The 16,593-nt window shown below is 36.2% G+C and overlaps 1 protein-coding gene across 6 annotated transcripts in view; it reads right to left on the bottom strand.

The window, feature by feature from the left end:
• Positions 1-892: 892 nt before the first annotated feature.
• ptprz1a (protein tyrosine phosphatase receptor type Z1a) overlaps positions 893-16,593 on the bottom strand; it is a 68,721-nt gene continuing 53,020 nt past the window's right edge. For 5 of the 6 annotated variants that reach the window (XM_051884584.1, XM_051884583.1, XM_051884586.1 and 2 more), the window contains 17 exons: positions 15,770-15,855; positions 14,029-14,114; positions 11,780-11,800; positions 11,539-11,635; positions 11,373-11,458; positions 10,934-11,068; positions 10,571-10,705; positions 9,552-9,715; positions 9,334-9,469; positions 9,063-9,209; positions 8,847-8,940; positions 6,342-6,415; positions 6,128-6,256; positions 5,632-5,784; positions 5,092-5,234; positions 2,757-2,892; positions 893-1,681 (listed from right to left, as the gene is read on the bottom strand). In XM_051884584.1, coding sequence (XP_051740544.1) covers positions 1,538-1,681; positions 2,757-2,892; positions 5,092-5,234; positions 5,632-5,784; positions 6,128-6,256; positions 6,342-6,415; positions 8,847-8,940; positions 9,063-9,209; positions 9,334-9,469; positions 9,552-9,715; positions 10,571-10,705; positions 10,934-11,068; positions 11,373-11,458; positions 11,539-11,635; positions 11,780-11,800; positions 14,029-14,114; positions 15,770-15,855 — 1,966 coding nt within the window. In that variant the 3' untranslated portion in view covers positions 893-1,537. The remainder of the gene's footprint in view (positions 1,682-2,756; positions 2,893-5,091; positions 5,235-5,631; positions 5,785-6,127; positions 6,257-6,341; positions 6,416-8,846; positions 8,941-9,062; positions 9,210-9,333; positions 9,470-9,551; positions 9,716-10,570; positions 10,706-10,933; positions 11,069-11,372; positions 11,459-11,538; positions 11,636-11,779; positions 11,801-14,028; positions 14,115-15,769; positions 15,856-16,593) is intronic. The other variant, XM_051884585.1, reaches the window with a different exon arrangement.

The raw sequence follows: 16,593 nt of genomic DNA, 5'->3' as shown, positions 1-16,593 counted from the left end.
TGTGTTTACGTATATATGTATAAACTTATGTTTTATGTTAGATGCAATTGATCGCTATTAATTGATTTGACAATTGATTTGACAGCACTCTAATATACTCTATATGTAATTAATACTCTATATATATATATATATATATATATATATATAGATCAAATAATATATATATATATGAGTATATTAGCGCTGTCAAATCAGTTAATAGCATCAATCACATCTAACATAAGCTTATACATAAAGTTATTTATATATATATATATATATACATAAACACACATACTGTATATATTTACACACACACACACACTGTGTAATATATATATATATTTGACAGCACTAATATTTATACATATCAAAGGTTGGAGGTCAGATTTTTTTTTTTTTTAAGAAATTAATACTTTTATTTAGCAAGGATGCATTAAATTGATTAAAAGTGACCGTGAAGATATTTAAATATATCTATTTCAAATAAATGTTCTTTTTTGCTATCACAGGGATAAACTAAATTTTCTATAAAAACATGCATTATTTGTGCTGTAAAGATTTTCTTGTCAACTTTGAAGTCATTTCAGGGTTTTAGATTGGATATAACTTTACAAAGAAGATTGGCAAGTGATTTTTTTTTTTTTTTTTTTTTTTTCCCCACACTAAAATTATGTTAAAATCATGTCAATAAAAACTCATTGTCATGGCTGTACTACTAAAACAGAGTATTTTTACAAATTGGCTCCATTCACTTTCATTGTAAGTGCCTCACTATTTTTTTTTTTTAAGAAAGTACTAGGGTAATTAAATTTAATTCCTTAAAAAAATAGTCAAAAAACAGGAATTATAAAGTTGATGCATTTCCAAGCACATGAAATATCAAGCATGAACAGCCCAGTCTACTTGCGTGCTTTCTTGTTTCATTTAATCCTACAAACAGACAAAACATCTTGTACAGCTAAACAGTGTCAGTATGTAATGCTTCATCTTACGTCAGTAACAAAACAGTGAGGCATCAGAAATATTAAAACACCATTTCAAATGTGACTAAATTATTAAAACGCAGCCATGCCTTGTAAAGCACTAGTGCCTCAAATATAAAATTCTAGACATAAATAGAAATTTGGTCCATCGATGTGGTTGCTGTAATATTATTTACACATTAGAATATTATTTCCTGCCCTTATCCATGACTGATTTTGCCACTTTCTTTGTATATTTGTATGAAAAACAGTGGCGGAAATTCTACTACAAAAGATAGGCTAATAAAAAAACAGTCTTATTAAAATAAAAAAGTTTTTTCCCTTTAAACAAGCTTTTAAGCAAATAAATACGAGACTCTATGAGAAGACATTAGTACGTAAGACATTAGCACAAGGTGGCGGTTTAAGAGAGAAACAATTAATAAAAATGTGGAGTGTACAAAGGCACACATTTAATGACGGCGCTGCATCCAGCAGAGCGCTATCAGTTCAGAGATGGACTGGGGAAAACAAGAGCATTCTTTGATAGAAAAAATGAGTCTTTTTCCTGTGCCGGCTCATCACTATGGTTACACCAAGGATTCCAGACTCTCGGCCGCACTCGAGACGCCTCCTGGGACCGTGCCGTTGTTGTCGGAGGACTGAAGCGCTCGCTCGTCTTCTTGGGTGCTGACCAAACTCAGGATGGCTTTGTAGAGGAACTGGTACTGATCCTATCCGTCCAAAAAAAAAAAAAAAAACATCACACACACACACACACCCAAGAACATGTTGGTAGTTTGATCACAACATACCACTCAAAATATTCAATTTTCCCTTGTGGATTTAAGTTAATTCCACCTCAGGGCAGGATTATTAATGACTGACTTTTTCCTCGTCGTTACTGCTGCCAAATCCAGATATGCAAAAAAAAAAAGTCGCTACATTTCCTTTAAAATGTCTAAATGCCAATAGTCTGCAGACACATGGAAAACACTAAATTTACAAATATAAATATCCTTAAATATAAAAAAGCTCATACATAATATGAAAGCAGTTCCCTAAGTACATTTGGACCTATAATATAGACCTATAAAATAATCCAATAAGTGTAAAATAAGGTCATGCAGAATAAGGCATTAATATGTGTATATATATATATATATATATATATTTACACACTGCCCCGCCAAAAAAAAAAGGTCGCCGTTTTGATTTAAATAGGCAAATCATTATCTGCATCATTATTGTAGTTGTTATATTATTATATTTCTAGCATGTTATATGTTTGACAACAGTTCTTCTAGCCCTAATTGATGGAGTGTGTAGCTTTTCATTTCTTCATGTAGGAAGACGTATCAAGGCCATATTCCAGGATGACAATGTCAAGATTCATCAGGCTCAAACTGTGAAAGAATGGTTGGGAGGGAGCGTGAAGAATCATTTTCACACATGAATTGGCACCTCTGAGTCCAGACTTTAAAGTCATTGAAAGTCTTTGGGATGTGCAGGAGTAGACTTTATAGAGTGCTCACCTCTTACATTGTCAATACAAGATCTTGACCAAAAACTAATGCTCCCTTTGATGGAAATAAATATTGTAATGTTATTTCCATCAAGAGGTGCATCATTTTTTGGTCAAGATCTTGTATTTACAATGCAAGAGGTGAGCACTCTGTAAAGTCTACTACAGCACATCCCAAAGACTTTCAGTGGAAAAAAAATAAATAAATAAAAAAAATAAATAAATAAATATATATATATAATATACAAGCTCTATTGAATGAAAGCAGCCAGGTGAACCCTCACAATGTCAGTAAAGACTCCAGGCCTCATGAGGTTGATCATTTTGGCCACCATGTAGACGTCCACCACGCTCTCTGCCTCAAGCTGCTGCAGGAGAGTGAACAGCGCACAGAACGTTCCCGCAGTCACACCGCCATGTCTGCAGATACACAAACAACATACAACAGAAATCATGCTTTCAAAAATCAAGACGTAGACATTATTAAACAAATCAATGATAAAGCATGTTCAGTTCTTAACCCTAGTGAGCCGCCAACCTACACAGCAATTTCAGGCATATGGCGCTTTTCCACTGCGTGGTATGACTCGGCTCGGCTCGGCTCGCATGGCTCGGTTTGCTTTTACACTGCAGTTAGTACCGCTTCAAAGTAGGTGGGATTATAGACTGATCGTATAGTTGCACCGCCTCTGCCATGATCCACTCCTCGGCTACCAACGAGAGGAACGTCTGCACCTCGTCTACTGACCACGATACAAACTTTTACAAACTTTTTTCAAGTTTCAAGTTTTTTCAAGTTGTGTTTGACGGTCGTTTAAAGCAAGTCATTAAAAAAAGTTGTGCAAACAATTACTGCGGTGGCTGTTGCTGACTATTTAAATCTAGCGGGTTTGAAGTCTCTTGTTGCAAATCCAATGATGCTGGTAGTGACTGTGGAAGCTGCTATTCTCTCTGTCCAATCAGTGATCTGCAGTGTTTACACGTCACATTTTAGTATTGGTACAGCACGCTTAGAAGGTCAACCGAGGTGGTATTATTTAGGCAAGCCGTACCATGTAGTGGAAAAGCGCCAAAAAGTGAGCCGTACCGAGCCATACCATGCAGTGGAAAAGTGCTAATAGACGTGCTCCCGACTCATGCTGCCTGCTAAGATACCTCGTTTTGACACATATTACCTTGAAAAATGCTTAAATTATCACTGGTTATATGCATACTAGTATTGTATTCAATACTGCAAAGTACTGATAAAAACATATTATTTAATCAAGGGTTTTCCAGGGACTCCCAGTGAGCCACAAGGGGGTTCTGTAAAAAATTTAATATAAAAAAGTTAAAATAATAAAAAAAATACCATTAGTAACCAAAATGTAAATTGTATTTTAATAGTAATTAAAATAAAACTGCATTTGACATTTCAGTTTTTAGAAGTTTTAAGAGTTACTGGAAAAATATTTCTCATTTCTTTCATCTCTCTTTCCTTGCACCGTAAAAACTTGAATAGTTTGCACATTTGTTGTATTATTCACTTAATATATTCTCTGTAATATATCTCTGGAACAATATTTATAATGAAAAGTGCTTTTTTTTAATCAAAACGATCCCCATTCACATGGATCCGTGAAAACTATTAAAAAATACTGTATTATGCTGCCAGGCCAGTAGTTGGCGGTGTCACTTAGAAAAGAAAAGCCGAAAGTATACTTTGTTTGACTTTTACGCGTACACAGGCGTTCGCAGTCTCTCGCTACGAGTTACAACCCATGTAAACATCTTTGTGTTCTTTCATGCTAGAGTTGTTCAAATGAGGATACTTTCTAACCTCTTCACACAATCTCTCGTCTATGTAGGCCTCCATTGTCGCTGTAGCTTGCATGCGTTCTGGTCTGTTCTTTTTATGCATTTTTTCTTTGAATAACTTGTGAATTGACACCCCCAGGGCACAGTTACCCCCTTTTTTTTTTACTGCAAAAAAATTAAATGCGCAAGTGTGACCTGCACATACAGTATGCGCGTACTCTTCTGATGACGAAATTTACATCGCGCATTGTAAATTTCAATAAAAAGTGGCCTAAACACTCTGCGCCTATAGAATGAACACGTTATACACATGACGTCACCATTTTCGTTTTTGTAGTTTACACAGAGATGATAACCCTATCATTTTCAAAAACTTGCACTTTGAAAGTTTGCGTTTTCAGGCCCCAAAAACATAGTTGTCCTGTAAATGAACAGCCAAAATGCATAAAATGTTGTCGCGTAAACGTCCCCTAATATTTAATATTCACTGTCAGCTGAATACAAACTAAATATTCCCCAGATAATATTTTAATAAATTCTTTTGGCTTTAGCACAATGACGGTATAAAAAGCAAATTATTTAATTTACTAAATGCTTACTATTTTTATTACTATTATTACATATTATACTATTATAACATATATATTATAACAGCTGGTCCAACATCTAGACCACCATAAACCAGCCTGGAAATTCATACAGGTCTAAGCTGATCTTTTTAGACAGCAGACAGTTAGGCGGCTCACTAGTTTCTGGAACAGACATAACATGTCTTTTCCAAAACTCAGTGTGCATCTCCTTCAGGGCCAAGATGCAACTCACTCGTCATGTACGACCATGGGTCCATCTTTGGAGCCGGACTCTTTTTGGATGATGTTGATCAGCTCAAAGACGTTACTAATAGGACTGTCTGGGTTGGGCCAGCGTGGCGTCCGGTAATGCTTCACTTCTAGAACAAAATCATCCTGAAAAGAGAGAGAAAACCGATCAATTAAATGTGTGTGCGTGTTTATGATCAGGTGTATCTGGTCTATGTGTGATTCAGCAGATACAGATGGTTTAATGCTAAGTGTGTGAAAAGCAGCAGATGTTCTCGCTTTCGTCAGCGGCCATTTGCTCCTCCTAATGTTTTCCACAATCGTACGCCAGGCACCAGTTGCAATCTTCAAAACAGATGCCTGCGTTTGTGTTTTTGAATGGTTTTGGAGAAATGACGCACAGAAATCGCTCATTTACATCTCTCTGAATTGATTAGCGCAGCTTTTGTATGATACCTCTGTTATGGGTAAAATCTCTGATCCTGTTTCGGTTGCTAATGTTAGCTGTTATATCTGATTGGCTGTGCAGCAGATCTTATGTTACCTGTGTCGCCTCTAAGATGTAATCCTGCACTATCAACATGTCTTCATTGGACAGGCACACGTGGCCCTCCCCTCTTAACGATACAGAGAACGTCTCGTAGCTGATTGGCTGATCTCTCATGGGCCAGAATATGATTGGCTCGCTGTCTTCTGTCTGGGAATGGAATAAATAAAATGACAGAGGGAGGGAGAGAGTGAACGAGAGATGAATGGAAGGACAATCTGTTTCATTCAGCACTGGAAGATCAACAGGAAATCCAGGTGTGACACTAGGGCTGCACAATTTTGGGGGGAAACATCCATAAAATAATAAAAAAAATTACTATATAAAAACAAAATAAGTGTAAAATAAAAAATCCAGTATTTAAGAAACATTATATAATGATTTTATTTTACGTTACAACTGTAAAATTACAATACTAATATTTGGGGCTTTCTTAATTATGACACTATAAAGTAGTTAGCGATACAAGCTATCTGTTTACCATAGTACTGACCGTGCTACTTGTATCCGGTAATGACACAATAACCTGGGCGTTGTGATCCCACACCATCCTCCACAAGTCCTTCACTGTGCTGGGTAAAGGATTCTGGGTAATGATGAACTCTTTGCTCTGCCGATAGCCCTGATACATATGCATGAATGAGTCTTAATATGAATCTAAATGACCTGCTAGACAGAACTGACTTTAGAAACACTGAATGTCTCACCATGACATATGAGGCATTGATGTAGTCTGACGTCTCTCCTGCTGATGTGGACAAACACACCCTGGATTTCTCCACTGCAAAACACACAGAACTGTCACTTGTGGAACTAAATATCTGTCCGTCCATGCATTCATTCAGCCATCCATCTGTTTATCCATCCATCTGTCTGTCAAATAGATAGATAGACAGATCTGTCTATCTGCCTATCCATTTGTCTATCTATCTATCTATCTATCTATCATTTGTCTGTCTATCTGTCCATTTGTCTATCTATCTTAACTGTCTGTCTGTTTATCTATCTATCTATCTATCTATCCATCTTATCTGTCTGCCTGTCTATCTGTCTGCCTGTCTATTCATCTCTATCAATCTGTCTACCTATCTGTCTGTCCATTTGTCTCTATCTATCTATCTATCTATCTATCTATCTGCCTGTCTATCTCTATCTATCTGTCTGTCTGTCTATTTGTCTGTCTGTCTATCAATCTGTCTATCTATTTCTGTCTGTCCATTTGTCTTATCTGCCTGCCTGTCTATCTCTGTCTATCTGTCTCTGTTATCAATCTGTCTATCTATTTATCTATCTGTCTGTCCATTTGTCAATATCTATGTCTGTCTGTCCATTTGTCTATCTATCTATCTATCTATCTATCTATCTATCTATCTATTTGTCAATCTATCTATCTGTCTGTCCATTTGTCTCTGTCTATCCATCTATCTATCTGTCTATCTATCTGTCTTTGTCTGTCTGTCTGTCTATCTATCTATCTATCTATCTATCTGTTTGTCCATTTGTCATCTATCTATCTATCTATCTATCTATCTCTCTGTCTGTCTGTCTGTCTGTCTATCTGTCTGTCTGTATACAGTGCCCTCCACAAATATTGGCACCCTTAGTAAATTTGAGCAAAGGCGGCTGTGAAAATAAATCTGCATTGTTTATACTTTTGATCTTTCATTCAAAAAAATTCACAAAATTCATTGAAGTAAAACAATTGAAAGTGAGGGGAAACTCACATTATGAAATAAATGTTTTTCTCCAATACATGTTGGCCACAATTATTGGCACCCCTAGAAATTCTTATGAGTAAAATATCTCTGAAGTATATTCCCATTCATATTTACATTTTTTAGCACACCAGGGTGACTAGGAGCATGAAATTGTCCAGCCAGGAGTATAAACATGAGGAAACACAAAGGCCAAATTCTCGTAATCATTCATCACAATGAGTAAAGCCAAAGAATATAGTTCTGATGTGCAGCAAAAGATTGTTGAGCTTCACAAAATAGAAAATGGCTGTAAGAAAATAGCTGAAGCATTGAAAATCCCCATTTCCCCAATCCCTATCAGGGCAATAATTAAGAAGTTCCAATCAACTTAGGATGTTACAAATCTGCCTGGAGGAGGACGTGTCTCTAAATCGTCCTAATGCACAGTAAGGAGTGGCCAAAGACTCTCCAAGGATCACAGCTGGAGAACTGCAGAAATTAGTTTAGTCTTGGGGTCAGAAAGCATAAAAAAAATAACCAAACAGCACCTACATCACCAAAAGTTGTTTGGGAGGGTTTCAAGAAAAATCCTCCTTGCTCATCTAAAAACAATCTCCAGCATATTCAGTTGTCAGACACGACTGGAACAAAAGGGAGCTGGTTCTATGGTCAGATGAAACTAAAAAAAAAAAATAAAAAAAAAGAGCTTTTTGGCAGCAAACCCACCAGATGGGTTTGGTGCACACAGGGATAAAAAGTAACCCATGTTAAATATACTGTTGGATCTTTAATGTTGTGGGCCTATTTTTCTGCTGGAGGTCCTGGACATCTTATTCAGATACATGGTATCATGGATTCTATCAAATACCAACAGATAAAAAAACAAAACCTGACTGCTTGTGCTAGAAATATTATAATGGGTCATGGTTTGATCTTCCATCATGACAATGATCTAAAACAAACATCAAAACCAACACAAAAATATGTCCCTGAGCACAAAATGAAGCTTCTGCCATGGCCATCCCAGTCCCCTGACCTGAACCCTAAAGAAAATGAGTGGGGTGAACTGAAGAGAAGAAGCACCAACATGGAGCTGGGAATCTGAATGATCTGGAGAGATCCTGTATGAAGGAATGGTCTCTGATCTCCAAACTCATCAGGCATTATAGGTGAAGACTCAGAGCTGTTATCTTGGGTAAAGGACGTTGCAGTAATTGAGTGCCAATAATTGTGGCCAACGTGAACTAGAGAAAAACATTTATTTCATAATGAGATTTTCCCCCCACTTTCAATTGTTTTACTTAAATGAAAGGTTTGTGATTTTCTTTTCTTTTTCTTTTTTTCTTTTTCTTTTTTTTTTTAATGAAAGCTCAAAAGGATAAACAATGCAGATTTATTTTCACAGCCACCTTTGCTCATATTTACCAAGGGTGCCAATATTAGTGGAGGGCAATGTATAGTATATTGTTCATAAAATGATGAATAACAATAAATGCAGTAGCTTTGTGAACCCACCAGGAATCAGAGAGCAGCTCCTGTTCTTCGTTCTGTTGCAGTCATTCAGGGCACTGGTGTAATCGTTCTGTTTGGCATTCGACTTGCACACCAACTGCAATCACAAGGTCGTTGTCATGTAGAGGTTATATTATTCCACTACAATTCATCTGTGGTGATACAAATGCTTCCAGCTGTGCTCTTCTGAAATCACTTAAAAACTAAGAGTACGCTTACTTTAAACTGCTTTTCCAGGCATGTCTTGCACGAGGACCCTGGGGTCAGGAGGTTGTTAACATACTGATGAATATGGCTTGATGGCACCTCTGTTTCCCGACTCAAAATGGCCTCAACTAGAGCATCATGGGTAAAGATGTACTGCTCCTGTAAGGGTACCAACTGATCTTGAGCAGGACACTTGATCATCAAAATTTTACTTTGTAATATATTTATAGAGCACTATGAAGTTCTGTATACCAGAATGAGACTTTAATTTCTGTTCACTCACCTCCGTTTGAACTAGATAGTTCCGTTGTGTACGAATGTGTTTGAGGAAGCCCATAATGTTGACTGTCCCCTGCTCTTTAATCTGTTTTAACATGCTGTCCAACACTATGTAGGTCCCTGTTCGGCCCACACCAGCACTAAACAAACACAAACACACATTAGAAATGTAAAATATACAATATGACACTTGCTACACTTAAAGAAAGTCCTGTAGCCCACCTGCAGTGTACAATCACTGGACCCATGTCATCTGTTTTGGCTCTAGAGGACTTGTAGATGAATGAAAGCACAGGCAGGACATACTCAGGTACGCCCATGTCTGGCCACTGTGTGTAGTGGTAGTGTATTACCGTCCTCTCATTACTACGACCTTTCTGAGAACCCTAAATAAATAAAAAGCGGCATATATATACATGTAATGTATTCAAAACTGATCCTTTTAACAAAAACTTATTTTTGGTAAATGTTAAAATGTTAACATTTAATTAATAATTATTTACTTATTAATTAATAACATTAAACAATTTAATATTACTAATATTAAAACTTTTAAAATAAATATTTAAAAAAATAAAATTCTAAACCAGGGTTATAATTATTATAACTGAAACTAAAACTAAAACCATAAAAAAGCATTTTTGTTACTTGAAATAAATAAACTGAAATAAAATAAAATATACAAAAACTTATTTTATTTCAGCTAGCTTGCCAAAACAACGTTTTTTATTTTCATTTAGTTAAACTTGATGAACTAAAAAAAAACTAAAACTGAAATAAAAATTAATAAAAACTATATGGACATATAAAAAAACAAAAGCACAACAAAATTACTAAAAGTTTAACTGAAAAAAAAAAATGAAAACAAAATATAAACTTAAAATATTAATAAAAATGGGATTTAAAAAAGGATACTCAAATAACACTGGTCTAAATAAATTAAAATGAAAATACTAAAAAATAAAATCAGCCATTTTAAATGCAACAAGTGAATTTAGTCACCTCAACATTATGATGTACAATATATACATAGATATTCATTTTGATATTTGCTAACAATTACAGTGAACAGTATTATTAGTGTTTTTAAAGATTAACTTTAAGTGAATTTTAGATGATGAGCATAAACAATTAAATATCCAATATAGACCGATACAAATGAACATAAAAAAATATATATATATCTAATATCGGCCCATTACCAATATGGTACTGAGATATTGTGTATCCCTGCTTGATACCTTCTTTATGCTGGTATTTCTGATGGTGAAGGTTCTCTGGGTGTAGTACGCGAGGACTTTTGTGCTCTTTACAGTAACCAAAAAACAGCCATACTCTTCCTGGTTCTCCAGAGGCCAGTACTGGTCACACTTCCTCTGAAAAATGGACAAACAATTGGTCATTGTGAACATCTATTTACATCATCATATTTACATCAATATAAATTCTGCCACTCGTTCACATCTTCGTCCATGTGACATTCCAAATCTTCTGAAGCCACACAATGTTGATGATAACAGAATTCTCATTTTCGGGTGAACTATCCCTTTAAATATCAGATATTGCATCAATCAGTTTAGGTAGACTTTTATAAAACAGCTCACCCTTCCTTTCTCCACCAGGTTTGTGATCATAACAATCACTCCAACATTCTGCTCCCACACCATCCGCCAGAAATCCAGTGTGCTGGACTTCAAGGGCCCTTGTGCTGCAATGTAGGCTTTCTGTTTGTTAAAACCCTTGTGTGAAACAGAAAGAAAAGACAAATAAAGCTAGCATTCTTAGCAAGTAGTTTCAACTTTGAAAGAACATCTCAGATGACACAATCTTACATTAGGGGCCTAAATACTTTCTCACACTCGAGGTGCCACCATGCCTGACTTTCTAAGATTAAATCAATAGCAAATCAGCAGTGCTTTTTAAGTGTTTTAATCATATCTGCTAGTTAAACAGTTAGACTTTGAGGTAGTCATGCCTCTGATTAAATAATGATAAAATTATCACGATTTGCCTGGCAACGCTTCTGAAAGTAAAGTCTCTTACATCCACGTAGTTGGCATTTATATAGTCCCCTCCGCTTCTTCCATCTTTGTCGCTCAGGGGTGCGAGTCGCACTCTGCTGTGGTCATCTAAAGATGTAATCCAATTTTATATCAGTCAATACAAAAATGCGCATCTAATGCGTATATATTGTGACGGTGGTTCTCACAAGCTAAAATGTTGACGTATCGGTTCTTGTTCTTATTGTCCGGATGGGTGGAACAGTCTGTAGTTGTTCCAAGGTCCACGGTGCACGTCTGAACTTCCTAAAAAACAAAAACAATCCAACAGTCTGCCATAACCAAAGACACAGTCAAAGACATTTCACAACAGGTGCAGACAAGTGAGCATCACAAAATCCATGCTAAAGCTATCAAAAGCAAACAAATTAAAAGGGAGATGTGGCTTACCTCAAAATACTCTTTCAATATCTAATGGGGGGTGAGAATGCGAAAAGCAATGAAATACAATAACAAACCAGGCACCATTAATAAAACAAAACACAGCATAAAGCAAACGCACTGACAGCCTGGGGGGGCGTTTCCCAAAAGCATCGTTAGCCAACTAACATCGCAAGTTCAGTCGTTACTAACATAGTTCAACAATTTGGTGTTTCCTGAAACCATAGTTCAAACAAACAAACTGCATCGTAAACTTGTGTGGTTGGAACGACAGCTCTCGAGCTGTGGTTCAAAGCATAGTTTTTTGTTTTTATGACATGTGGACTTAATAAATCGTTATCTTGAGCAAAACAAGCAATGTAAATATTTTATTTCGAATATATACAAATGTCATTTACATATTTTAATTTGTCAAGAGATTTTAAGCACTGTTTTTGAAGAGTGTGCATGTGCGTACGTGCTCTGGTACGTAAGAACAAGCTTGATTGAATCTGGAAATAAAGCAAAATAACTGAGAAAAATGAGAATTAGTCCTCAGATGCCATGTCTGTAATTTATAGCAAAAAATGTAGCATTAATTCGATCTCAAACGGATATATTTAAAGAAGTTATTACTCCACCACCTGTGTGACATCATTCACCAAGTGGCTGAACAACAGGTTTGCGACAATACGGTTTCAGGAAACAGTTGTGACTAGCTAGTTGATTTCTTCAACGAAGCAGCGAGTTACGTCGTTGTACGGGAAACGCACCCCTGGATTGGATTCTGTTCATTTTAATTATATTAAAGGGTTAGTTCACCCAAAAATGAAAATAATGTAATTTATTACTCACCCTCATGCCGTTCCACACTGCTTCATGAAGCTTCGGAGCGTTATGAATCTTTTGTGTCGAATCATGATTCGGATCGCGTGTCAAACTGCCAAACTGCTGAAATCTCGTGACTTTGGCGCTCCGAACCGCTGATTCGACACGCTGATTCATTACGCTCCGAAACTTCATGAAGCAGTGTTTTGAAATCGGCCATCACTAAATAAGTCGTTATTTTGTTTTTTTGGCGCACCAAAACTATTCTCATCGCTTTATGATATTAATATTGAACCACTGTACTCACATGAACTGATTTAAATATGTTTTTAGTACCTTTATGGATCTTGAGAGAGGAAATGTCATTGCTCCCTATGCAGGCCTCACTGAGCCATCGGATTTAAAAAAAAATATCTAAATTTGTGTTCCGATTAGATTAACGAAGGTCTTGCGGGTGTGGAACGACATGAGGGTGAGTAATAAATGACATTATTTTCATTTTTGGGTGAATTCGTAAGAATGACCTACCCTTTGGGGTTTGGAGAAATCGTACGAATTAACCACCTCGTAAAATACGTACAAATTGGTTGTGAGATAGCATCAGTTTTTTATATTATTTTTTTTAAATTATTTTTCTTTGAGCTCAATGTCCTGAACTGTCGTGTGAGGTTTTGGTTTGATCCAGGGAATGATTCACTTTCTGCTCTGCATTTCTGTTAGTTACAGTAAGTCAAAACAATAAAGGAATACCACAAAATGTTCAGGAATCTTTTTCACTGCTGTATGAACGAATGTAGCCACAAATATCAATTATGATCAATCAAAATGGACAGAATCCAAAGCCGTACTGTCATGGACTGAACAGACCATGCATTTAAACACTACAGTTTGCATTGTGCATTATGTATGTTTAACCTGCAACAAAACACATATCACTAGTAGGTGTGTGGAGAATAAACTTTAATTCAGCCTGAACATAACACAAAAAGCAACACAGTTCTCAAACGGAAACTTATGAAAAACATCTATCACTTCTTCATAGGTAGCGCTTATGACAAGAACTAATAATTAAGTTTACTGCCTTGTTTGTGTCCAATTAAAGCTTGCTTGATTTTTGAATTATCTAATCAAGTGTGAATAAATTAATGTTATGGTGAGAATCTACTATCTGACACTGATTGATGTTAATTAAGCTGTAACTGGGTCTTTTTGCGCACCTGACTGGAATATAGAGCTGAGCGAGTTACTGACCTAATTATAACTCAAATGCATTATCAACAACCTGCGTTCATGCATGAACGGACAGACACAGACTAATCGTGCCTGAATGAATCAAACAATTAATTTATAAGACATGCCTTAATGACATGTTGATCTGCTACATCAAGGCTCGTATGAGACAGCTGTCCCTTGAAGAGTGTCAAAAGAGAGGGGGATGATGAGATACGAACCTCAAACTCTCGGGAAAATGAGTTGGTGTTGTGAAGCTCGGTCACATGCTTTACAAATTGCTTTACTGACTGGGGTTCATGTTCACCTGGAAGTGCAAAACACAATCGCTAATGACAAAAAATAGCATTGAAAAGCATTTATGGCATACACTGGTCAGAGGAATGATATTACTAGCTAACAGTAATGTGAAAAACCTGTTTATGGCCGGATGAATTTGCATGTTTTTGCCTACATTGTGGGAGCTAAAAATGTCATGTGGTTTAACCTAAAAATGTCATGTGGTTTAACATATTTGCCTTACACTTTGAATACATGTGAGTGTGCACATTTTAATCAATATTTCCAATAAATTTTACATAAATCAATTGATACTAAAAATATTTTTTACATGTATTTTTCAAGACAATTATTTATATAATAAATATTAGTTCATAAGGGAAGTTGCACCACATGACATTAATCAGATATTTTAAGGGACTTATTGACCTTTACGCACAGTCAAGGGTCATCTGTCTGATATCATGATTTTTTTTTCCCCTCATGTTGGTCGCACTACATGACAATTTTTTCAAATATTACAAGCATTTTTTTCATATTTGTTATATAATAAATAATAATAATAAAAGATTATTTTAAATAACTTTAAACCTCCTTTTAATGAGGCCTTTTCTTCATTAAATCACATAATATTATGCACCACCTGACATATTTACTTTATTCCCCCCAACAAATATTAAAATTACTTAAAAAATGTATATCATGCTTATCATAGAAGAGGTGTATTTAAAGGGATAGTTCACCCAAAAATGAAAATTATCCCATGATTTACTCACCCTCAAGCCATCCTAGGTGTATATGACTTTCTTCTTTCAGCCAAACACAATTGGAGTTATATTAAATAATGTTTTATAATGGTAGTGAAGGGGGCCAGATTGTGAAGCCCAAAAAATTATTCCATCCATTATAAAAAAATAATCTATACTGCTCCAGGGGGTTAATAAAAATTGAGTAACCCCCTGACACAATGTATGACATAGGATGTAGGATGTAGGAGTATCGTAAGCTTAGACGCCTCTTGCGGTTCAAACAAATGGAGCTGGGCAACAAACTCAAGCTCCTCTTTTATATCAAAATCCTCCGACATTTCTCTTTATAATTTCTCGTTTTAGACTTCTAATTTGTGACCAGTGTTTTGTTTTGCTCTATCTTCTGAACCTCCGCGTTCATCATCGCATTATGCGTCGGGTCAGAGGTTACTCTTCTGCCACAAATCGATGTGTACAGTCGTTTGTTGGAAGCTATTATAGCTAATTAAGTTTTAAATATGGATATTTTTTATCGCTTCACTTCAGAAGGCCTTTATTAACCCCCTGGAGCTGTATGGATTATTTTAATGATGGGTGGATGCACTTTTTTGGCTTCAAAATGTGCCCCCCTCCCCCCCTTCACAACCATTATAAACCTTGGAGGAGCAAGGATATTTTTAAATATATAAAATATATACATGTTTGTCTAAAAAGAAGATGGTCATATACACCTAGGATAGCTTGAGGGTGAGTAAATCAAGGGATAATTTTATTTATTTTTGGGTGAACTATCCCTTTAAGTCATTAAGTATATGAGTTGGAATTGTTTTTTTAAATAAATTAACAGATAGAACAAAATCATCATGTTATTGACCCAAATATCATTAGTATCAACAGAAAGTCCTTATTATGATTATGAAAAAGCGTGTGTTACCTAAAGGGCTCAGCATTGGCGAGGAGGATATTACCCTGGGTGATGTGCTGTCTTCAATGTAGAAATGAGCAGTCTGAAAACACTTCCTGTAACGGCATTAAACACTTTTTCTACACCAGCACTTTATGCAACACTGTTGACTGAATAGCATGTAAAGTGGATGTACTACACAAATTTCCTTTATGAAAAGTGAATAAAAACACATGAAAAATACATGGTTCTCGGAAACAAGCTTTGATTATTTGCGTGTTGTTGTGTCTTATCCACATATGTGCTTGAGACTGAACTCCAAGCTTAAAAAATAAACACAAAAACCATATTCAATCTAATCCACAACACGTTTTTAACAGGATCACTCAGAGGACTTCCTTAACCGGAAGCTGTTTTGTCTAACTTCTTGGAAGGGATTAGTGACCACAACGATGGGCGACACAGATTTAACGCTAATGTTTCAAGACGTCCCATTAAGTGCGCATCTGTCTGCTCTCCAAATGAGCACCATGTAGCTACAGATGGACAAGCAGTCGTACATGCCCATGTTCTGCTGAGATTGAACCACCCACGGCTGCACTAACAAGGCATGAACATGACTTGGTCGTGTTGAACATAATCACGTGGAGGTTCTTTCTCCAGCCTGGCAGCATGTGTTCCCTGTAGGCCCACAAACAACAGATCAGCATATCGGAGATTTAATCACCGGCTCCAAGATTACCGATTTAATCTCCTCGCAATCTTCACGGTGTAACAACAAAAAGTCAAACATGAGCAATATGTTGAAGGGTCAAGAGGCACGTCGGAATGAGAAATGTACAATCTTGTGCCGC

Source organism: Ctenopharyngodon idella, chromosome 24 (assembly GCF_019924925.1).
Source record: "Ctenopharyngodon idella isolate HZGC_01 chromosome 24, HZGC01, whole genome shotgun sequence".
In the NCBI taxonomy this organism is placed as follows: Eukaryota; Metazoa; Chordata; class Actinopteri; order Cypriniformes; family Xenocyprididae; genus Ctenopharyngodon; species Ctenopharyngodon idella.
Note: the sequence above shows the minus strand (reverse complement) of the source record. Positions and strands in the feature narration are given on the sequence as shown.